This window comes from Oncorhynchus keta, chromosome 2, assembly GCF_023373465.1.
Source record: "Oncorhynchus keta strain PuntledgeMale-10-30-2019 chromosome 2, Oket_V2, whole genome shotgun sequence".
NCBI lineage: Eukaryota > Metazoa > Chordata > Actinopteri > Salmoniformes > Salmonidae > Oncorhynchus > Oncorhynchus keta.
Genome location: NC_068422.1, coordinates 69,962,413 through 69,986,175, shown reverse-complemented (window position 1 = coordinate 69,986,175; position 23,763 = coordinate 69,962,413). Strand labels below are relative to the sequence as shown.

General features: G+C 42.0%; 2 protein-coding genes across 4 annotated transcripts in view; one reads left to right on the top strand and one right to left on the bottom strand.

Moving 5' to 3' along the window:
- Positions 1–2,498: 2,498 nt before the first annotated feature.
- On the bottom strand, positions 2,499–6,989 carry marveld3 (MARVEL domain containing 3). 2 transcript variants are annotated; one of them, XM_035737944.2, is made up of 4 exons: positions 6,740–6,989; positions 5,306–5,627; positions 4,024–4,121; positions 2,499–3,355 (listed from the first exon to the last, which is right to left on the bottom strand). In XM_035737944.2, the coding sequence occupies exons 2-4, from the start codon at positions 5,602–5,604 to the stop codon at positions 2,745–2,747; spliced, it is 1,008 nt and encodes a 335-aa protein (XP_035593837.1). In that variant the 5' UTR covers positions 5,605–5,627; positions 6,740–6,989; the 3' UTR covers positions 2,499–2,744. The 2 variants fall into 2 exon arrangements, with proteins under 2 accessions (XP_035593837.1, XP_035593835.1); XM_035737942.2 differs by having other exon boundaries at positions 6,641–6,987.
- Positions 6,990–7,284: 295 nt separating this feature from the next.
- The window catches only part of LOC118359372 (ubiquitin carboxyl-terminal hydrolase 10-like), a 30,801-nt gene continuing 14,322 nt past the window's right edge, over positions 7,285–23,763 (top strand). Inside the window, exons 1-5 of one of the 2 annotated variants that reach the window (XM_035737926.2) lie at positions 7,310–7,601; positions 18,331–18,399; positions 18,893–18,938; positions 19,330–19,389; positions 20,248–21,489. In XM_035737926.2, the coding sequence (XP_035593819.2) occupies positions 7,575–7,601; positions 18,331–18,399; positions 18,893–18,938; positions 19,330–19,389; positions 20,248–21,489 (1,444 nt within the window). In that variant the 5' untranslated portion in view covers positions 7,310–7,574. Of the gene's footprint in view, positions 7,602–18,330; positions 18,400–18,892; positions 18,939–19,329; positions 19,390–20,247; positions 21,490–23,763 lie in introns of both variants that reach the window. The other variant, XM_035737937.2, reaches the window with a different exon arrangement.

Genomic DNA, 23,763 nt, shown 5'->3' with positions numbered 1-23,763 from the left:
TATCGTTGCATATTATGGTATTTTTATTTAAGATTCTAATTCGTGTATTTAATGTCTGAAGCATGCCATATATAAATGCCTATAAATATAAAATGTATACAGTGCATATATGTGATTACTTTCTACAAAATGTTAACATTGTTTGTAAGCCAAGGCATTGTTTTGAATATCTGGAACATATCTAATATTTTTGTTTATATTTTAGCATGTAGAAAACTGCTACAAATATTTGTATTCTGTTAAATATTTGTTGTAATTAGTTTGAGGATACCTTGTTTTATCATTTAGGAAAGGACTAACCATGAGCACTTTTGCTGTTTCAGCCAGAATTGTACTCCTTAAAATTTTCAGTGGGCGATGGTTTATTATTTCATTTGAGATGCTGCTATGACTAGTTTTGAGCAGAAAAGCTGTATTTTTAATTAACTTTCAGCCAAGTAGCAATAAAAATTTATACTGTGAAAAACCTGGGCCTTGGTGCATTTCTATCGTTTCCCTACTTTCTGATGATCGCATTGGCCAGACACTATCCACAGACGCAAACCCATGGTGTTTCTGATGATCGCATTGGCCAGACACTATCCACAGACACAAACCCATGGTCTTTCTGATGATCGCATTGGCCAGACACTATCCACAGACGCAAACCCATGGTGTTTCTGATGATCGCATTGGCCAGACACTATCCACAGACGCAAACCCATGGTCTTTCTGATGATCGCATTGGCCAGACACTATCCACAGACGCAAACCCATGGTGTTTCTGATGATCGCATTGGCCAGACACTATCCACAGACGCAAACCCATGGTGTTTCTGATGATCGCATTGGCCAGACACTATCCACAGACGCAAACCCATGGTGTTTCTGATGATCGCATTGGCCAGACACTATCCACAGACGCAAACCCATGGTGTTTGATGATCGCATTGGCCAGACACTATCCACAGACGCAAACCCATGGTGTTTCTGATGATCGCATTGGCCAGACACTATCCACAGACGCAAACCCATGGTCTTTCTGATGATCGCATTGGCCAGACACTATCCACAGACGCAAACCCATGGTGTTTCTGATGATCGCATTGGCCAGACACTATCCACAGACGCAAACCCATGGTGTTTCTGATGATCGCATTGGCCAGACACTATCCACAGACGCAAACCCATGGTGTTTCTGATGATCACATTGGCCAGACACTATCCACAGACGCAAACCCATGGTCTTTCTGATGATCGCATTGGCCAGACACTATCCATAGACACAAACCCATGGTGTTTCTGATGATCGCATTGGCCAGACACTATCCACAGACGCAAACCCATGGTGTTTCTGATGATCACATTGGCCAGACACTATCCACAGACGCAAACCCATGGTCTTTCTGATGATCGCATTGGCCAGACACTATCCACAGACGCAAACCCATTGTATTTCTGATGAAAGCATTGGCCAGACACTATCCACAGACGCAAACCCATGGTGTTTCTGATGATCACATTGGCCAGACACTATCCACAGACGCAAACCCATGGTCTTTCTGATGATCGCATTGGCCAGACACTATCCACAGACGCAAACCCATTGTATTTCTGATGAAAGCATTGGCCAGACACTATCCACAGACGCAAATCCATGATGTTTCTGATGATCGCATTGGCCAGACACTATCCACAGACGCAAACCCATGGTGTTTCTGATGATCGCATTGGCCAGACACTATCCACAGACGCAAACCCATGGTGTTTCTGATGAAAGCATTGGCCAGACACTATCCACAGACGCAAACCCATGGTGTTTCTGATGATCGCATTGGCCAGACACTATCCACAGACGCAAACCCATGGTGTTTCTGATGATCGCATTGGCCAGACACTATCCACAGACGCAAACCCATGGTGTTTCTGATGATCGCATTGGTCAGACACTATCCACAGACGCAAACCCATGGTGTTTCTGATGATCGCATTGGCCAGACACTATCCACAGACGCAAACCCATGGTGTTTCTGATGATAGCATTGGCCAGACACTATCCACAGACGCAAACCCATGGTGTTTCTAATGATCGCATTGGCCAGACACTATCCACAGACGCAAACCCATGGTGTTTCTGATGATAGCATTGGCCAGACACTATCCACAGACGCAAACCCATGGTGTTTCTGATGATCGCATTGGTCAGACACTATCCACAGACGCAAATCCATGATGTTTCTGAGCTGCATTACAGAAACCGTTTACCATTTCAGAACCAAATGGAAGCAAACATAGCAAAACAAGAGTTTTATTGGATCAATTCAGGTAGATCCATCCCCGTTCGCTTTCGTTTAAGTAGCGTTTTGCAACAGAATCTGCGCAATGAATACACCCCTGCTCTCTTTGCTCTGCTCAGATTTATGTTTTCAGTCCCACAGAGACCACAAACAATAACTATTCTTCTACAAGGTAAAATGGAGATATTCTAGGCAAGAGGGTTCATGAGGAAGAGGAATACATCTGTTTAAGATGTTTATTAGTAAAGAACAATGTTTGACAGTGTAGATGTCTCACATCTGTAACATTTAGTAAAACAAGTGCGGTTTTTGAAGTCACAAATGTACAAAATTGCTCTTTGTACAGTTAAACTTTTATCAATCACAGTTCATATAAAATACACTAGCATTTATAGCTGTTTGACCAAATTTGACCTCAACCCTACATTTTTTCCACTCTATTCACAGTGGGGGGATGAGCAAACCCCGTTATAAGTTACTATCTTCCATCGCTCTCAGTCTCTTCATCTCCCTCACTGCCCTGAAAGCACGGATGGCCAAGACCATTCCGAAGATGAAAACAATGACTCCAAGCACCCCGAAGAGGCCTCCAGCGATGTCTGCTCCATTGAGTGCACACGCAAAGCCCTGATGCCCTTTGCTCTTGTAGAGCGCTTCCCTCTCTGTACAGATGGGGTTGTCGTAGGTCTCCTGCAGCTTGATGAAGTAGAAGGCCAGGGCAGGGATGTAGCCCAGGCCGATCAGGAGGTTCACCAGGGCCTCACCCAGCAGCACAGGGGGCCAGCGGTAAGGCACTCTCAAAACCCCGAAAGCCAGAATGATGCAGGCATAAACCATCAAAGCCCCTCCACAGGCCATGCTGAAGATGTATGGAGGTAGCTTGAGCTGGTGGAACAGTTTGTCCAGCTCCTTGACCCTGTCTGCGTCGGCTCCAGTGAAAGCCTGTGCTCCTCCATAGTAGTACTGGTAGAGACCCCCGAGGCTGGCCAGGTCCCGGTAACCCCCGGAGTTACTGTAGGACACTCCTGAGCAGATGACTATCAGCAGGTTTACAAAGACCTCCATTATCTGGCATAGACCTGAACAAAACGGATCAAGAAAGAGCTAAATACATGACTTATCATACAGTAAGAGTCTGGGAGAAATCGAGCTGAGTTGAAGGTCAAGTTATACGTTTCACAAGAGAGGGAGGATTATGCGACAATGCAGCTAAATTGAGGTTGATCCGAGTTCAACCAACATGGTTGATGGTTAATTTCAGTGGGAATTTCACCTCAGAGGGAGATAGAACATACAGTATGCCATTGTGTGAATTAAACATACATCATGGATGAACAAACAATTTGGAGAAAGAAACCAAATACAAAAACTCCTAAATGTTGAGTAATACAGATATTATAACTCAAAACACCAATCCCCTCATAAATACCCTGTACCCTCCGAGAGGGTGATCATGTGGTTGGTAAGGTCATTCGCAACCTACCCAACTACATTCCTACTACAGGGGTGTAATCATTAGTTAAAAACATTTTGCAATGGAAACCGTTTATTCCCACCGAAATAGAGTTTATATTGGACAAATTCAGGTAGGTCCCTCCCCATTTGGTTCTGTTTGGTTCCGAGTGAATAAATCCCAGGACCAATCAAACAGAACAACGCCTACTACACCGTACCAACAAGACTCACACACAAAAACATTTCAGGTGTAAGTTGTTGCCGTTTGTTCTTTAATTTAAACATGACTTGCCTCTGGCTGTTAAGGCATATCTGAGGTTGTACAGAGCCTGTCTGTGTTGTGGCTCATAGTATTCCCCCACAGAGGGAGATGTGGAGGCTTCTGTATACCTGCAAAGACAAAATCACAAGTTGATGTCTGCTAAATCGTACATTGATACTACACCACAGAAACCCACCACACCACAACCCTCCTCCATAGCAGAGAGCAGGTTTTGTATTCAAGGGGTTCATATTTACTTTGGGCACCCCAAGAGTCAATGTGCCATTCAAACACAAGCAGACAGACATTACAAGGAGTCAATTCCAAACCAGTGAAACCGGAGACTTCTCACGCTGTACAGTATATGTGGTCAATAATACGGTAACATAATGATGCAGACTCAGATTTTCACTTTAAAATGTATGCCAAACAAAAACCAATGATTGGAAAGTTAAATAAATCATACAACTATATCCCCAAGGATGACTTTTCCTGTGTTTTATATACACAGTGTACGAAACATTAGGAACACCTGCTCTTTCCATGACAGACTGACCAGGTGAAAGCTATGATCCCTTATTGATGTCATCTGTTAAATGTACTTCAGTCAGTGTAGATGAAGGGGAGAAGACCGGTTAAAGATGGATTTTTAAGTCTTGAGACAATTGAGATATGGATTGTGGCATGTATACTATTCAGAGAGAATGGGCAATACGTAAGATCTAAGTGACGTTGAACGGGGTATGGTAGTAGGTGCCAGGTGCACCAGGTTGAGTGTGTCAAGAACTGCAACGCTGCGGGGTTTCTCACACTCAAAAGTTTCCCGTGTGTATCAAGAATGATCCACCACCCAAAGGACATCCAACCAACTTGACCCAACTGTGGGAAGCATTGCAGTCAACATAGGGCAGCCTCCCGGTGGAATGCTTTAGACACCACCTAGAATCCATGCATTGACGAATTGAGGCTGTTTTGAGGGCAAAAGGGGGTGAAACTCAATAATAGTAGTATTCCTAATAAAATAGTGTTCCTATTATTTTGTACACTGTATATTTCCACACTGAGGTTGGAATAATAATGTGAAATTGTGAAAATTATGATAATGCCCTTTTAATGTTTTGGTGGGATGGAGTTTTGGCCTGCCTGGTGACATCACCAGATGGTAAATTAGTTAATAGACCAATAAGAAAGAGTTCCAAACCTCTCTGCCCATAGAGGGGTTAGTTGTTTAGCAACAAAACCAACATGTGCTCAACAATGCCCAGGATGGTAACTGTGGAAGCCACTCTGTGACAGTCAGATGGTCTCTTACGCTCTCTGTTGTCCTTGTTGACTACTGCCTCTGTGGTCAGGTGGTGCGTCCTTGTGAGAGTGAGGTGTCGTATCCCACTGTCTGCCAGAGTTGTCCTTCTCTCTGACCCTCCTGTCAGCTCCAGAGTCCTTCTCATCCCTGTATCTCTCGTCCATTTGGTCTCTCTTCCGCCGGTCTCTCTCTCTTTTCCTTTCCCGGTCTCTCTCTTCATGTGAGGAGCTTCCTCTGTCGTGAGTGTGGTCCCTCTCCCTGCTCTTGTTATACTCATCCCTCTCCTGGTATCTGCTTTTCTCTGGCATTGTCTGGTCTCTTGGCCACTTCTCTGAAAATGTATTCGAATGAACATTGCCGTGATCAATTGAGTATTAGTGTAAAGGTTTCATACCGATATCTCAGGGAGATCAGATGACAATCCCAATCTATTATTTGTGCATGTAGCCCTACTAAACATTGGTGGCAATGCTTGTTGGCACTAGTGACAGTTACCACGTGGCATTCCTCCGATTCAGAAATGACTACAGAGTAAAGATGGGGGTAATCTCTCCAGCAGTAATATATATATGGTCTGACTGTGACCCACGTCTTGGGTGGTTCTTACCCTACCAGGCAAAAACTGTCCAGGAGAAACCTGCCAAAAACCCACCCCTTCTGTCAATTGGCTCCTGGATGCTTCTCTTTTTATTGTCTCGTGACTATTTCCTCATTCTACGGGACGTAGTACCGCCCGGAGACACTGTGATACAGTTTACCCATGACTGCGACCCATAGAATGAGGAAGCAGTCTGGAGCCAATAGAGAGATGCATCCAGGAGCCACATGAAAGCGGGGCAGGTTTTGGGCGTGTTTTCCCTGGGTGGTTCCAACCTGGCCAGGATGGGAGTCACAGTCAGACCCATCTTGAATGATATCGCGATGATTCTGCACACAACTGAATACACGTTGAAAAACGTTGACTAACGTTTAAAACGTCAAACAAAATGCTGACACTGACTATCAACCTGGTCTCCGAGCCTTTCGTATTATTCTGTAAGTAAATCTGAGGTGCGCCATTTAGTATGACGTTTGGTATGGTTACATAAGAGAGATGGTTACTTAAGGCAAAACCGAAAGTATAACGCGAGAGTCTAGAAACCCAAATGTCACAACATATCATACGAAATGGGTGATGGACACCCACAAATGAATACATACCATACTAAATGGTGTGTTTCGGATTTACGTACAGAATAATACAAAATGCTCTGAGACCAAGTTGTGATTTGAGGGTTGAAGGCACTAGGGAATAAAGTTTGTTACTATATTTGATGAAGTTAAAAACATACAAGTTAACGTTACCTGTGACGAATTATAAGGGTCACGGGTATGCTGTGTGTTGAAGCGAACCAAACATTGAGATAACGAATTGATGAATGAAGAAAGAACAATTGACAATACCTCTTAATTCTGGTTCTTATCTGGATTAATTTGTTCGAATGATTGGATTCTTTACGTCTTTTACTTTTCCTGTATCTTGGGACGTCTTTCGTCTCCAAGCTCCTCCCTCTCACCTGTTCGCTCTATAGAACTCCACCCCTACCACAAAAACAGCATTCCGAGGGCATGGGACAAAGGTGTATAGTGTCGGTGGAAAAAGTGGTGTTTCAATTGTGAAGTTTTTGGGTGTCAGAGATTTTAGTGCAGAAGAACTACTGGGGGCTTTAAGAGAAGGGATTCCAGACTCCCAGGCAGGACGACTCTGTTGGTGCCAAAGTAGTGGGAAGGGAGGGGTGTTGGGGATAGATATCTATTAGTTAGATTGTGATTCACTTCACCCCCCCCCCACACACACACACTTCCCAGTTTATTTTTTACACATGTGCATGGATGGAATGTTGAATTAGCAATACAGTTTCGTTATAACAACACAATCGGTCTGTCCTAAATGATACCTAGCTGACAGCTCTTTTAGCTCCTACTCAAGCTGTCAAACGTTCACTACTATACCCTCCTACCCCGACGTAAACGCACGCGTTCCCAGAGCACACTAGCCATCCGCGGCGCGCGCAGGCCAGAAGCAAGGAGGCGAGACAGAAATGGCGGCGACGGCGGGGGAAGCAGCGTGATATGCTGTAGCAATAAAACAACCTTAAAATACAACTGTCAGTCCATTGTCGAGAAAATGAAAAAGATGTCGAATTAGGCTGTCTTTTGTAATAATTATTACAAAAAACGAACACCTTCCCCGGAGAACGTCCATCTTCTGATTGGAAAAGAGAATCTCACAGGGAGCATGGCTTCTCAGAGTAACGTTAACCAGGTAACGTTACAACTATTCACGCTGCTGATACGCCTAGAATTTCACATTTGACATAAGATTCATGGAAAAAGTAGTCTTAAGTAAAATATTGTTAGATTTCTTGATGTGTTTCTTGGCCACAATATAGTGGTAACTCGCGTCATAGAGACGTGTGATGATAAATGCTTGCTAATGCTGCCCTAAAAAGCCTATTTCCCCATTGAAACACCAGCATGGTACAGGCCCGAGGAGCCTCCATTCAAATTAGCCAACAGTACTCGAAGTAGGGTTAGTTGAAAATCTAAAAATTGGCAAAAATCGTGATCACGTTTTGGGTTGAGAAAACAACATTCGAAAGACTCGAACAGTTGTAATTTTCCTTTGACAATTTGTAGTTGTTGAAAAATGCTGCGTGTATGTGCATGGCCCACCTGCTCTGGCTGATGCGACAGGCCTGCTTATCACAGTGCATTTTTGAATAACTGGTTGTTAGCTAGCATCGCATTTAGATACGAGTAATGTTAAAAAGTGCCGACGAGTTATAAGCAAGGAATTCATAAAGTTGTATACGGTCAAACGTAAACTTTAATTGATTTGTCTGGCCAGCTAGCTACCTAGCTTCATGTAGCTAGCTGGACAACGAGCCAGAGTTCGTGCGGACGCAGGTGGTGTGGCTAATAATTTAGCTACTAACTACACTGGGCCTGATCAGAGGCGGTTTATGTATATTTCCGAATCTGTACCATTCATAATTATGCAAACGGTTCGGAGCTTGCGCGTTGTGTACTCCGTTTTTGATGTCCCCTTTAGAGCGCGTAGCTAGTTGTGCTGCTTTCAAGGGAAGCTGACTCATGTGGACAGACCTCCATGATCTGTTTAGCTGTAATGACTTGTCACGGCCTGAAGTCGTAACTACTAGCTAGGTAGCTAGCTATCTATCCTACATTGAAAGGTAGCTAGCTAGGGTAGCCTAGTGGTTAGAGCGTTGGACTAGTAGTTGGACTAGTAGTTGGACTAGTAACCGAAAGGTTGCAAGTTCGAATCCCCGAGCTGACAAGGTACAACTCTGTCGTTCTGTCCCTGAACAGGCAGTTAACCCACTGTTCCTAGGCCGCCATTGAAAATAAGAATTTGTTCTTAACTGACTTGCCTAGTAAAACAAAGGTAAAATGTTTAAAAAATATATTTTGCTCGTGTATAACATTAGCTAGCTAGCTAGACATGGCTGTATACATCCATGTAGCAAGCTTGCCTGCTGTGGACCAGGCTAGTGAATTTCTAAATCCACCAACCTATGGAACATCCTTTTTTAATTCAGGAAATGGTAATCTGGAATGTTGAATAAAATAAAATTTGAGCCTACTGTACCGGTTGTCTCCGTGGGCAGGAATGAGACTATAATATAGATATATATAGATGCATGTATACTTGCCAAGCTCTGTGCACGTTTTTAACATGGTTTTGTGCATGTCAGGTGATAGAAATCTGAACACACTACCAGTACTTTGAAAAGTTGGTTTAATAATACTTTCCTGTGGATATATTGTATAATTCCTGTCCATATAAGGAGAGCCACGCAGATAACCGGTTGAGTGGGTTCAATTTAAATTGTATTCACCATTCTAGCTTGTAGAGGACCGTTTCCTGAATTAAACACATATGTTCCAGACCTTGGTGGATTTAGTAGGCCGTCATTGTAACTGACTTGCCTAGTTAAATAAAATGTTTTTTAAAAGCTAGAAATTCACCTTTCTGCTCCCCGGGCTAGTTAGTAGTGCTAAGCGATTAAAAGAAAAGTTGGTTATTTTTCATTTTTTTAAACAACTAATTGACCGATGACGGTTCAATTATTTTAATTCCAATTTTTGAGCCCTGTGCATTTTCTGTAGAGATAAATGGAATAAAGTCTGAACTGTGTGACGTAGTAGGGAGTTGTAGTTTTCAACAGGCTAATATACTACGTACTTTGGTGCTGAAAACATGGTGATTTGAGTATGATGACCATAATCTATTGTGCCAGCCTACTTTTCCATTCTGTTTGGAGCTCTGAGCAATAATAAAAACGAAATGGAGCTGACACGAAGACTAAGCGAAGAGAGAATGTGCAATTGAGAGGGGTAGAAACAGTTTCGAGGTATCTCTACCTGAAAATACATGACCTAAGGGATCGATGGTTGGTATTCAGCATTCAAAAGTATGCCTTATTTCCTTTGAATAACTACTAAAATTGTGGTTTTTGTAGCATAGGCCACAGATCTATAGAGATTGATGACTTGAAATTAAATAGTAATCAAATATTGTATTAAAGTAATGCGAATACATTATGGTTGATAAGTAGTAATATACAGTCAGTTCCATTCATTGTTTTTTATTTTTATTTTATTCTGTTACAGTGTTCAACCTGCATAATTCTTTGGGACGTTAAATGCACTATCGAAGATCGAGAGTGTTTCTTAATAAACACCACTCACCTCAAAAAGCACTAATCGCACAGCACTACTATGTTGTAAATATCATAGCTAGCTAGCAGCTTAGCTTCGTGCTATTATTCTACCATAGCTATTACTGTTACAACTTTCCATTGCTTATGTCTGCTTGAGATCTAGTGTTGGCTAGCAGCTTCTTAGTTAGCAACAAGGGTTCTCAAAGTGGGGTCTTCTAAGATATTAGCTTTGAAGGTGCAACAACACAAACATCTCTGCCACATGACAAAATGTGTAGATTGCAGGAAATTAGCTTAAACTGCAAAATTATCTTCGATGCCAAGAGACGGGCCTTTAAAATGGTTCTTCCCAGGGCCCGAGACTTGGTTCATCTGACCATGCACAACCAAAGTCATAAAACTCAGTGTAAGCTGTTTAAAAAAAATATTTAGTTCTGTTTATGAGGGCGTCCCACATTAATTTTGGGGTGGCAGGTAGAATAGTGGTTAGAGCGTTAGGACAGTTTATTTTTTATTTTTTTCACCTGGCCAAGATAAAGCATAGCAATTTGACACATACAACAACAGTTGCACATAGAATAATCAAAACATAGTCAATAATACAGTAGACCAAAAGACAACAAAGTCTATATACAGTGAGTGCAAATGAGGTAAGTTAATTAAGGCAATAAATAGGCCATGGTGGCGAAGTAATTACAATATTGTGATTAAACACTGGAATGGTAACGCTCTAACCACTAGGCTACCTGCCACCCCAAAATTAATGTGGGACCCCCTCATAAACAGAACAACTCAAGATGAATGTGCAAGTAGAGATACTGGGGTGCAAGGGAGCAAGATAAATAAAAAAAAATACCGTATGGTGATGAGGTAGGTAGATGGGCTGTTTACAGGTGCAGTGATCTGTGAGCTGCTCTGACAGCGGGTGCTTAAAGCTAGTGAGGGAGATATGAGTCTCCAGCTTCAGAGATTTTTGCAGTTCGTTCCAGTCATTGGCAGCAGAGAACTGGAAGGAACAGTAACCAAAAGGTTGCTGGATCAAATCCTGGAGCTGACGAGGTAAAAATCTGTTGTTCTGCCCTGAACAAGGCAGTTAATTGTTCCCCGGAAGGCCATCATTGTAAACAAGAATTTGTCCATAACTGACTTGCCTAGTTAAATAAAGGTTGAAGTAAATAAAAACCTACTTTCACAAAACGGGTCGCCTGGTGAAAAAAGTTTCAGAGCCCCTGGTTTACAATACAAGGAATGGCAGACGTTTCAAATTTGAGGGTATAATCTACAGTGCCTTCAGAAAGTATTTACACCCCTTGACTTGTTCAGCATTTTGTTACAGCCTGAATTTAAAATGAATTACATTGAGATTATAACCCATAATGTCAGTGGAATTATGTTTTTATAAATTAATTTATATGAAAAGCTCAATGTCTTGAGTCAAGTATGGTGTAGTTATTAATTCCACTTTGGATGTTGTATCAATACACCCAGTCACTACAAAGATACAGGCATCCTTCCTGAACCCAGATTTTACCATGGTGACTTTAAAACAGTTTAATGGCTGTGACGGGAGAGAACTGAGGATGGATTAACAACGTTGTAGTTACTCCACAATACTAACCTTATTGATAGACTGAAAACAAGGAAGCCTGTACAGAATAAAAATGTTCCAGAACATGCATCCTGTTTGCAACAAGGCACTAAAGTAATACTGCAAAAAAATGTGGCAAAGCAATTTACTTTCTGTCCTCAATACAAAGTGTTATGTTTGGGATAAATCAAATACAATATATTACTGATTACCACTAGATTACCACTATATTTTCAAGCATAGTGGTGACTGTATCATGTTATGGGTGTGCTTGTAATCATTAAGGACTGGGGAGGTTTTTTTTAGGATAAAAAGAAGCGGAATGTACCTAAGCACAGGCAATATCCTAGAGAAAGCCTGGTTCAGTGTGTTTTCCACCAGACACTGGGAGATGAATTCACCTTTCAGCTAGACAATAACCTAAATCTAAAGCCAAATATAAATACTGGAGTTGCTTATCAAGACGACGGTGAATGTGCCCGAGTGGCCGAGTTACAGTTTTGACTTAAATTGGCTTGAAATACTATGGCAAGACCTGAAAATGGTTCTCTAGCAATGATCAACAACCAATTTGAATTTTGAAAAGAATAATGGGCAAATGTTGCACAATTCGGGTGTGGAAAGCTTTTACACTTACCCAGAAAGGCTTGCAGATTTAATTGCTGCAACAGGGGATTCTAACACAGGAATCTCCCACCCTGTTCCTGGAGAGCTAACTTCCATTACGTTTTTGCTCCAACCCTAGTTGTAACTAACTTGATTAATATTCTCATCCAGCTAATTATTAGAATCGATGTGCTAGATTAGGGTTGGTGTGAATTTACAGGACAGTAGCTCTCCAGGATCAGAGTTGGAGAACACTGTTTTAACATGCTGTTGAATCTAATCAATATGTTTTACAAATGTTAGAATTCTTCCACTTTGACAGACTATTTTGTGTAGATCGTTTACAAAAAATGACAAATCAATTTGAATCCCATTTTTGTAACAACAAAATGTGGAGAAAGTCCACGGGTGTGAATACCAGCTAACTAGTTAGTACATTTCTTGTTGGCCTATTGGTAATCTGTCATAAGGTCCATGTTTGTCCATCTACTAAGTGTTTTTAATCCTACTCAACCATTTTCAACAATGGTGGTTTATAGCGACGCTTAAGATGAATAGCTAGCTTACTACCTAGCTAGCATGCTTGCTCATCCACAGACATTTAACCTCTTGCTCCTACCTGACACGCAGGCGTCCCATCTAGACATCTGGAAATGCAAATGCGCTACGCTAAATGCTAATTGTACTAGTTAAAACTCAAACGTTCATTAAAATACACATGCAGGGTATTGAATTAAAGCTACACTCGTTGTGAATCCAGGCAACAAGTCAGATTTTTAAAATGCTTTTCGGCGAAAGCATGAGAAGCTATTATCTGATAGCATGTAACACCCCAAAAGACCCGCAGGGGACGTAAACAAAATAATTAGCATAGTCGTCGCTACACAAACCGCACAAATAAAATATAAAACATTCATTACCTTTGACCATCTTCTTTGTTGGCACTCCTAGATGTCCCATAATCACTATTGGGTCTTTTTTTCGATTAAATCGGTCCATATATAGCCTAGATATCGATCTATGAAGACTGTGTGATAAATGAAAAAAAATAGCGTCTTATAACGTAACGTCATTTTTTTTAAATGAAAAAAGTTGACGATAAACTTTCACAAAACACTTCTAAATACTTTTGTAATGCAACTTTAGGTATTAGTAAACGTTAATAAGCGATCAAATTGATCACGAGGCGAAGTATATTCTTTAGCTGTCCGTCTGGAAATAATGTCCGGGTAAATCTCAACCAAAATATCCGGTCGGAGACCGGAAGAACTGCGCTGCCTTGCGTCTGTTTGACCAAGAAACAAATAGTAGGCAAATGACAAGACTCTAACGTGTGGAAGCTGTAGTTATTGCAACCTCAGCCCCATTAAATGTGGTTCACCTTTATCAATGGGTTCAAGTCGCGCATGGATATATTTTTCAATTTTCAGTGATCAGATTTTCCTGCACTTTTCGATGAAACGCACGTTCTGTTATAGTCACAGCCGTGATTTAACCAGTTTTATAAACGTCTGAGTGTTTTCTATCCACACATACTAATCATATGCATATACTATATTCTTGGCATGAGCAGCAGGGCGCTGAAATGTTGCGCGATTTTTAACAGAATGTTCGAAAAAGTAGGGGGTAGGAGTAACAGGTTAAATCAATACAGAGTCGGCCTAAACTAGATGTCAAATTCCCATTGTGCCATAGGGTCCACCCCACCAGGGCTGGTGAATGTAAGAAGACTATCTAGCTGGCTGGCTTGGGGTTTAAGTTTAGGTGCATGTGTGAAACTGTATATCTCACTGAAGGGGTGAAATATTAAACCATTGATCTAAGGGAGGTAGTTTTGTTCTGAGTTGGCTGTTTTTGCTCCTGATGTGTCCACTGCCCTACCATTTGATATTCTTAATATAAAGCTCTGGTATCAGGGATTGAATGCACGTAATGGAGACATTCATTTATGATTCACAATAAAATAAAATTTTACACTATAGATTGTCTCTGAGCATAGAAGCAAATTGATTGAATGCCCATTGCAGATAATTGAATGTACCTGCAATGTATGGGTTGTGCACAAGGAGCAGCAGAAAACACATCTTTGCTTTATGACTCAGGGATTCTAGATTGAAGCAAATGGTAGAGGAATGGTAGCTGTTGGACACCGTTCCACACCACAGCGGTGGGTTGTCTTGAGTGTTGCATACCAAAGTATCATCACAGTATTTTCCAAGTTAATAAATTAATGCTAGGAGTCTTCAGCTGAGTAAATGCTTCCATGTATTGTGGACGTCAAGCATAAAATGGTTCATGGGCCTGTATAGTTTCTACCTTAGTATATTGTACTGTGCATTTGTGAAAGTGTTATGGTTAATTTCCAAGCATGAATCTGATATGCTGGTGGTGGCCTTCATCTTTTGAATGGTGAGCTCCTGATTCAATATTATGGAAATGGCACATGAGGCTCAGAGTTGCCTGGCTGGTAAGGTATTTTTCTGAACAGCAGGGTGGAGCTGTGTTTAAAGAGCTGGGCTTGCCTTCCCATTTGTCTTACTCTTGAAAGATCCTGCAACACAATGGCCTCAGAGAATACCATCCGCTGTTGGTAGTGTTTGAATAACATCGCCCGCTATTAAAGTGTCTCTTACGTGAATAAATTATAGTCGTCTTCTCTGTCATGTCTCTACTCAATGTTTTTTCAGTTCTTGGGCGTCACTCACTGTCAGCTCATTTATTCATAAGAATGTAATACACAAGCCCCGACATGCATCCATCATTGGTTTATTCAAAACGTGTTTGACCTTATTTGTAGTGTTACATATTCAAGGAATGCCAAGTTTGCTAATAGTGACTTTTTGCATTCCAATTTGTGAGGCCTTGCAAGGCTGGCTGAGTCCCAGTCCAATAGGGAAGACTGAGTAGTGATGAGGTAGTCCCAGTTCTTGTAGGTATATGGGGTAGTGGATTGTTATTCTATGCATCAGGTGGGAGTTGGTCATGTCTGGTAACTTGAAATTCCAGTGAAACAACTTGTTTGACTGGCTCTTATCAGCTTGTCTGCCGTTTGACATATTTTCTCTCAATATACCCCCACCTCTCTAAGCCATCTGCCCCATCCACTTCCTTAAACCCTTCTTCCACATAAAGCACATTTTGGATGTCGTTTTGTTAAACAGAAGCCTCATTGAATGCTCTCTGTAATATATGATTATCATTATACTCTATTGACGTAAAGTATACTAACATTAGACATTTGCATGTGTTCAGTTTCTCTAGTCTAGCTCCTTTTATCAGAGACCATGTCATCGTGCTTTATATTTCATATGGATCCCACCTTAGAATGTAAGCCCCACCCCTGCTCCCTGATCTGTAACAACATTCATTAAAAGTGTATGTGTGCGCACACCATCTCACTGGAGCATGTTGAAGTAATACAGATGGCCATTTTGTGGTAATCCTCAATCCATACCAACAGCGAGGGAAGCTTAGTGTGGTACGTGTGGCACGCCTGTAAAAAGAGGCAAAGGGACATTCTTTCTGTTGTGATTGTATTAGTTGTCCCGAGGCCTTTGGATTATAGCTGGCTGTTTGTCGCTTGTAGTGCCATTTCAGCAATGTTGGGCCCTCATTTGCGAAGAGTTACATATGCTTGAACTGCACTTTCTTTTCTCTGTGTCTCCCTTTTCATGTCCCACAGTGCTGGGAGGATTCTGTGTGGTTAGCGAGCTTGTTTCAACTGTTCTTTACTGCTCCATGTCATTGGACACCTTCCCCTCACCATGCACCACCAACACTTGTTTTATTTAGAAATAATTTTTTATTTGTTGCCTAATGAAAGACTTCAAGGTTGGTTTTTCAGTCAGTAATGTTATGCAGATATGTTTTTGGCCCCTGCTATTCTGTAATGTGCCAAACCAAGAAAAGTCAACCATGCAATTGAAGGACCAGTTCACCCCACTGTGCAGGGCTGTCGGTGTGCAGCAAGTGTAAGAGACCTTCAATTACACAGTGCCACTGGGATTAACTTAACCTGCCTTCCCCATGCTGGCTATAAATATCTTTACATAGCAGTGTATTGCTGTGGCCAGCACGTGGCTGGGTAGAGTACTATCCCACTGTTAGTGTCTGGTCTGGAGGGGGATTGCCTTGTCAGGTTCATGCCGACATTTTAACGCCTTCCCTAAAGATTCCCATTTAGATGAACACACATTGGCCTTGGTCCAGTTGAGTTTCAAACTGATTGATAATGGCAGAAGGGTGTGGTTGTGTGTGTGATTTGGGGATTCCTATATTTATGAATATTTGAAACATCAGACGTGGGCCATTGTAAATTAACTAAATTGAATTCTTATTACTGCATGGATCCTCAAAAAATACGAATGACCACCCCACTTCCAATTATTAATATGGGGAATTTGGTTGTGTGTAGTGTGAAAAGTGTTGCCAGTACTCAACTCAATTTGCTTAATCACATTAGTGTGGAGCCTTGTGTAAAAGGTGCTGCTAGAAGGAGTAATCCCTGGACAGGGCTTGACATTAACTTTTTTTTAGTCATTTGTCCAAAAATAGAAAACGTTACAAGGAACCACTTTACAAAATAAAATGCATTACTGTATTGTTTACCATAGAGAAGCGAATCAGACAAAAATGTTGGCTGCACTCTCCTTATTGATGACTTTGCATATTCAAGCCTGTCTCTAAATAAAACACTGCCCCCTTTAAGGAGCTCCTGGAGGATGTTTGGCCACCTTTTGGTAGCCTATAAATAATTGCAGCATTAAAATGACAACCGTATACTTTTGTATGTCCACGGTTTAAAACACTCTGGGAGAGTTCTGGGACGACAGATCCAAAATTCATAACCACTGCGCATAAAAGTAAAACAATGAGACCGATGAAACTGATCAAACAGTTTTGCTTAATGTTGATACATTTTTATTCCTTCATATTATACGCTCAATATTTAAAAAAATGACAGTTTATTATGAAATAGTTTCAAAATGTTGGCCACCTCCACAACAGGCACTGTCCTACAGCCTGAGTATGTCGACAGAATCAAGCCTTCAGAGGTTTAATGTTAATTATCCTAAATTATTTTTGTCAAACATGACTGGTGTTTACCCTATATTTATGTAATTAAAATTATCATTAAAGTTTGGCTACATCTTATGGCGCCTCCCAAGTCAGCATCGGTTTGGACATGAGGCTGTAGCTGATATGCATATCACATACACTTTGTCATGTAGGGTTTTTATTTGGTCTCTGATCCAATTCTGATTGGAGTAATTATTTTTTTATTATCTACTTGTCAGTTTTGGGCAACTTAAATCTGTTATTCTTGTCCTGCAAGCATTAATATCAAGCCTAGCTGGATGAACCCATGGGGTCACAAGTCCAGACCAGCATACCAAATAATGATACTTCACTGCCATTAACATTTTCCTGCCCCAGAACATTGTGAGCATTTTTGAAGTTGTTACATTGGGGGACATAAGATTGATAAAATAATGCATTGTGGCCAAATGTCGGCCAAGATTTCAAAAGCATTGTTTTGCTCCGCTTTTGAAGAAACAAAAAAAAGGGACTACAATAGTTACTTGTAGTTCATTCCCTTAGAATGTGTTACATATTGGCTAAAGACAGTGAGTTGGGTCTCTCCATTTGGCTCAGTTCTCTGGGAAGTGGGCTGCCGGGAGCCATTTTGCCATTCTAATGCTGCATGACTCGTCACTTTTTCATGTTGTCCCTTACTTTTACCCAAACCCATGGCGCAATCTGGGCAGACTGATAGGCAAGCCCTCTCCCAGGAGGCCTAGTTTTACTTCTCTAACAGGTCTGTCACAACTGTATCAGTTCATCGGTAAGAGGTGTACTCCTTGTCTGTAAAGTTCTCTGTAGACAAATGGAGGGCGAAAACAGACTTTTTTCAAAGTGTGTTTCTCATGGCGTCTTGGATGTTTTAGCAATATTTCACACCTACGTTTCCTACACATGTTAATATTGAAGATACCATGTAATATATGTAGTAATTTAATAAACAATATATTGATTTTAAAAGATTGCACATGATTATCCTCAGTATGTTGAATCAGATGTTTTATGTAAATATATATTTTCTCTCTGCGCAGTACATCTTCGGGGAGTTCAGCCCTGATGAGATCAATCAGTTCTTCGTGACTCCACGATGTTATGTTGAGGTAAGACAAAGAGTTTTGAATGAGGCTTGAATTAAATATTTTTTCACATACGTTTCCCCCAGCTTATAGCTGTTTTGACACAGTCTAGTCTACGGTGTTAAGTGTTGGTGTGCCGTTTGCTCTTAATGTTAACCGGGTCGATCTTAAGAATGGCCTTTTAGAAGCTCATTAACACTCAAACCGCTGAGTTTATAGATTTAGTCCAGTGTGTTTATCTACTCTCATTGTGTCTAAAACACAGAGAAGACGATGGTTTATTGCATATGTTCTCAGTTTAGTGAGTGTGAACAATATAAGCCACAAAATAACATGTTATCATCAGTACTGTCATCTGCCCCCCCTCCAACATGCACATTACACAGATGTGATTCATTGATAAGCAGGAAGGCCCAGACTGACAACAGTCGTGGTCTATGAGGTTAACACTGTTTGATTGTTTACTTTCACTAGAAGTGTCTTTTTAATTTGTAATCCAATCTCTGCTCTTTGACAGCTTCCCCCCTTCAATGACAAAGTCTCCTGCGTCAGTCAGTCTTCAGGTAAGAACGTCTACTGGATTACTCTTAAGTTATTTAAGTTTGTCTTGAAGACCATTCCAATCGTCATCCGCATGAGGCCGGCCAGCGATCTCTGGGTTGACAACACCCCCCCCCCCCACATGATGTAATGGTTACGACCAAAGTCAAACATACATACGCCCGTTTGTGCTAGTTGGATCCAGACCTACCTGACTGAACTGCATGTAAGAGAGTGACAGTTTAAGTCTGAATTGACATTGTTTTAAGATGACGTTTAACTTGTAAGAATATGTCCAAGCATACTTGTAGGGCAGGGATTTTGGAGCAAACAAGTTACAAAAAGTCTGTCAACTATACCCCTCCCCTGCTCATAACACTTAATTTTTTACCCTGATTTGTATGAATTATTCAGGAAGTTACTGCACTCCTGCTGTGCCTTACATTACGGAGTCTATGAGACGGCAGGTTTGCGGTGAGTTTTGGGTCCGACACTCTGTGCTTATTATTTGTTGCTGAAGCACTCAATCCCAGGTCTTAAAAACTGGTGGCTTTCTAAACCTTGCCCCTATTTACTCTCACTCTTGCCTGTCCGTACGATCTGTGAGGCTTTGCATGCTTAGATGCCGTTAAATATCTCCTCTCTATTGCATTAAACACATTGGCACTGCAGCAGTGCTTTAAGTTGACTTGTGATTGATTTGTATACCCCCTCCGTCACTTAACTGGATGGATTGAGAAAACCCTTTTTCATTGGACTTAAGGGCATAGTAATGGTCTTATATGGAAGCTAACAATTACAATAGGTTTTTTGTTTTGCTAGGGTTTGGCACTCAATGCATCATTATGACTCTGGAATTAAATCCCTTTGGTAAAAACACTAACAGGGGACACTCTAATCCACAGAGAAGAGCGAATCTCAAAGGAACTCTAACCATACCTTAATTCCCCCTCAGGGTTTCCGGTGTCTGGTTTGTATGGATGACCAGTCATGTCTTTTATAGCCCCGACGTACCATTTTCAGTGTTGGATCTGAATTTACTAACGTTTTCCTCGTGTTCACCTTGAGCTGTTTCTCTCACTGCCTATCATCTTTCAATTTGAAATGTTAGCAACTTGCAAGGTCAATGTTTGATATATTCAATTCAGTTTGTGACAGGTAATGAAGTTGGAAATTGTGTTGTATATTTCATGATGCCGGAATTTTTTTGGGAGTAGTAAGTATGAATAATTGGTCACAACAGTATTTTATTGTGTTGTGTGAACCTTTGTCTTCAGTGCAGAACTGTAGTGCCTTATGTTCCCAAGCTGACTGACATATCCTCCTCTGCAGGTGAAGACTACCAGCACATTGAGTTTGGTGTGGACGAGGTGATGGACTTGGAGCCCGTGGGAGTGAAGGATCCTCTCTTCAAGGTGTCCAGCACTCTGAACCCCCAGGCTCCAGAGTTCATCCTAGGATGCCAGCCGTCTCAGAAGGTCCCGCAGACAGCCGCAGAAGACGTCCCAGACGGCGCACACTACAACTCCCTGGACGGCCCGGACGGACCCGATGGCCCCGACTCAGAACCCTCCGCCATGGACAGCAACCAAAACTGCCAGGATGGGGACGGGGGCCCGGGCAGCCTGGGCCAGCGGGAGAGGAAGAAAAAGAAAAAACGCCCGCCAGGATACTACAACTACTTGGAGGGCTCAGGCCCCAATAGCGGTGGCATGGGTGTTGACGGGCCTCCTGGAAAGGGGTTGGTGAATGGACACACTCTTAGCGGCACTCACCTCGGGTCACAGGACATGGTTGGTAAGACGTTGTCAGGGGGTGGACTTTCCACCTCAGCCCCTGTCGCTACGGCAGCAGCATCGGCTGCTGTGAATCAGAGGACTTGTGATAGCCCTGATGAATCGTCTTTGGACTTCACAAGTGGAGCCGCCTCTTTATCAGATGGTAAAGATGCGGCCTCCTCCTCTTCCTCCTCTTCTCAGAGCAGTGGGGTGGCAGAGGGAGGCAGAACTGCAGAGCAGCAGCCTGAGAACATGGCTCCAGAGAGCCCTGAACTGCTGGGCAGCGGTGGGCACAGCCCCTGCCCCACCTCCCCTCCCCCCCCCTCAGTTGCTGTGGCCAGCCCCCCTGCCACCATTGCTACTGCTACTACTGAAGAAGAGGAGGAGACTAAGGACAGTGGGGTGGCTAATGGGTTGGCTGAGCCCCATGCTGACATCAGTGCAGACGGACACAAGGAGGCCTCTGAGGCATTGGAGCAGCCCCAGCAGCAGGCCCCAGCTCCCTCAGTGGAACCTGCTTCCTCCCCAGACTCTGAGGCCCAGCCGTCAGTGTCAGATCAGCCTAAGTCGCCTGCCTCTACAGCTGCGCCCGCTGCTAACCCCTTCAAATCCTGGGCTAGCCTCTTCCACAACTCCAAGCCTCTGCCTGGAAGCCCTCAGGCCTACGTGGAGGTGAAGAACGTGGTGGAGGTAGTGGCTCCCTCCCTGGCCGCCGTGGAGCAGCATGAGAAGGCTGGGGAGGTGAAGGAGAGCCCTGTCCATGTATCAGAGGATCCCATGGCCCCTAAACTTGCAGGTAGTGTACTCTCACAGATAGCCCCACAGTGTGAGGAAGAAGAGCTCACAGGTTAACACTTATGTCCTTTGGAGTGTGTTAGGACTGTCCCTGACTAAAAATATATATATATTTTAGCATTTCTACCGATCTGCGTGCCAGTTCTGGTTTTCATATGCACATTTTCGTTGAAGTTTCATTTAATTTATAACCATCTTTGGATCTCAAAATCATTGTCATGTGGTTCATCAAAAATCTATATGAAAATGAGCCACTTTTTAGGTTTGTATATGTAACAATAACCTATAAAGCCAACCAATGAAAACATTGCATTCAGCAGATAGAACACATTGGCTACGCGTGGCCTGTCTAATGAACTTGGGTCTGGCCTGAAGGTCCTTCCAACGTTGTATAAAATATTCTGGGCCCCCAGAGTTTCCCGTGCCAGTGAACTCTGGACATGCAGCTGTAGGCTATTTGTGCATGGGATAAGAAGTATCCAGGTAGGCCTATTTTATGATGTTTCCACTGGATCAGAGCGTGACATTCATCTAAAGGGAGAGATCTGGAAAGGTTTTTCAAATACATTGAGGAATTATTGAAATTCTCAATGGATGTAGAAACGGACTTTGTTTGCTTGCTGTTTGAGGTGAAGAAAACATTACTTTGAGAAGTTCCACGACTCATTAGTGGTGGTTTGTTAAGACGATCAGAAATACCTTCAGATCCCCAAATGGGCTCATTTATATGCCGACATTTGCGCGCAGGCCAGGTAACCTATAGGCCTACTTCTATGCATAATCAGGTGCGCATCCTTTCTCAACATTGACAGGAGCGCTCCAAACAAAAGACAATGACTAAATTGACAACTCAGTTTAAATGGAATGAAATAAACCAGAACTTGTTTCTCATAAGTGTAGCATAGGTTGTGCGCTCTGCAAATAACCTGTCCACTCCGACAGTGAGAACGGTAAAAGACTGGAATAATAATAATATTGAATGCATTAATCTTTTTTTCAATTTTCACCTAAATGACACCCAAATCTAACTGCCTGTAGCTCAGGCCCTGCATCAAGGATATGCATATTCTTGGTACCATTTGAATTGTGAATTGAATGTAGGAGAATATAACGCAATAGATCTGGTAAGAGAAAATACAAAGAAAAAAACAACCGTTTTTTTTTTTTCAACCACCGTCTTTGAAATGGAAGAGAAAGGTTCCAGTTCCAGCTATCACTGGTTGTAATTCTGATGGTGGCCACAAGATGGCAGCAGTGTATGTGCAAAGTTTCAGACGGATAACTTGAACTATGAGTGAGCTACGGGACATTTAGTGGGAAGTCACCCAGGTACATATGGGCAAATCGTGAAAGACATTTGCATTCATATTACATTTTTTTGCAAGAATATCGTCAAATCTGTGTGCTTGGACTTTGATTTAGCGTTTCCAGTATTAGTAGCCATATTATAAGTTCAACATTTGTAAAACAAACCGTTTTCATAACTTCATAACTCTCCATATTCTTATAATCTTTGTCCAAAAACAAAAGGCATGCACCAACATTTTGCGACATAGTGTTTCCTGATACTCCCATAAAGCCCAGTTCATTGGCTATCTAGCTAGCTTTGTTTGACCGATTGGTTCTTTTTTGACAAACAAAGTCGTTCAAGTGAAGACCACTCACGTCATCGGCGTGCCATGAAGATGTTGCGCTCTGACCAAATATGGTGTCCTATAGGATATACTACACCCATAATAATATAGTGATGTATTGTTATGTTCTAGGATCTCTGAGGAATACATACAAATGTGATTTGACTCATTGAAACCACGTTTAGGGTGAGATTTTCGCAGATTCCTTTCTTTGCAAATTGAAAGAGTGAAATACAAAATCGATCGTGCATGCTATATGGACCTTTTTTTTTAAGATATGAAAAAGGATTTTATCTAACACAACTACATGTTATCTCTGGTATCCTTTGGATGATAAATCAGAGCAAGATTTCAGAATGTAAGTACACATTTCGCCTTTAGAGGTGAATTTATCAAACCTATCGCTGTGAAAAGGTGTTTTGTTAGGAGCTCTCCTCAAACAATAGCATGACATTTTTTCGCAGTAATAGCTACTGTAAATTGGACAGTGCAGTTATATTAAAGAATTTAAGCTTTCATCTGATATGAGACACAACAAATGTCGGTACATATAAGTATCTTTCAAATCTGCAATGGTGACTGACACAAGGCGCTGCATGATTTAAAACTGTCCCGTTGACTGGATGCCGACCTCTTAGAAG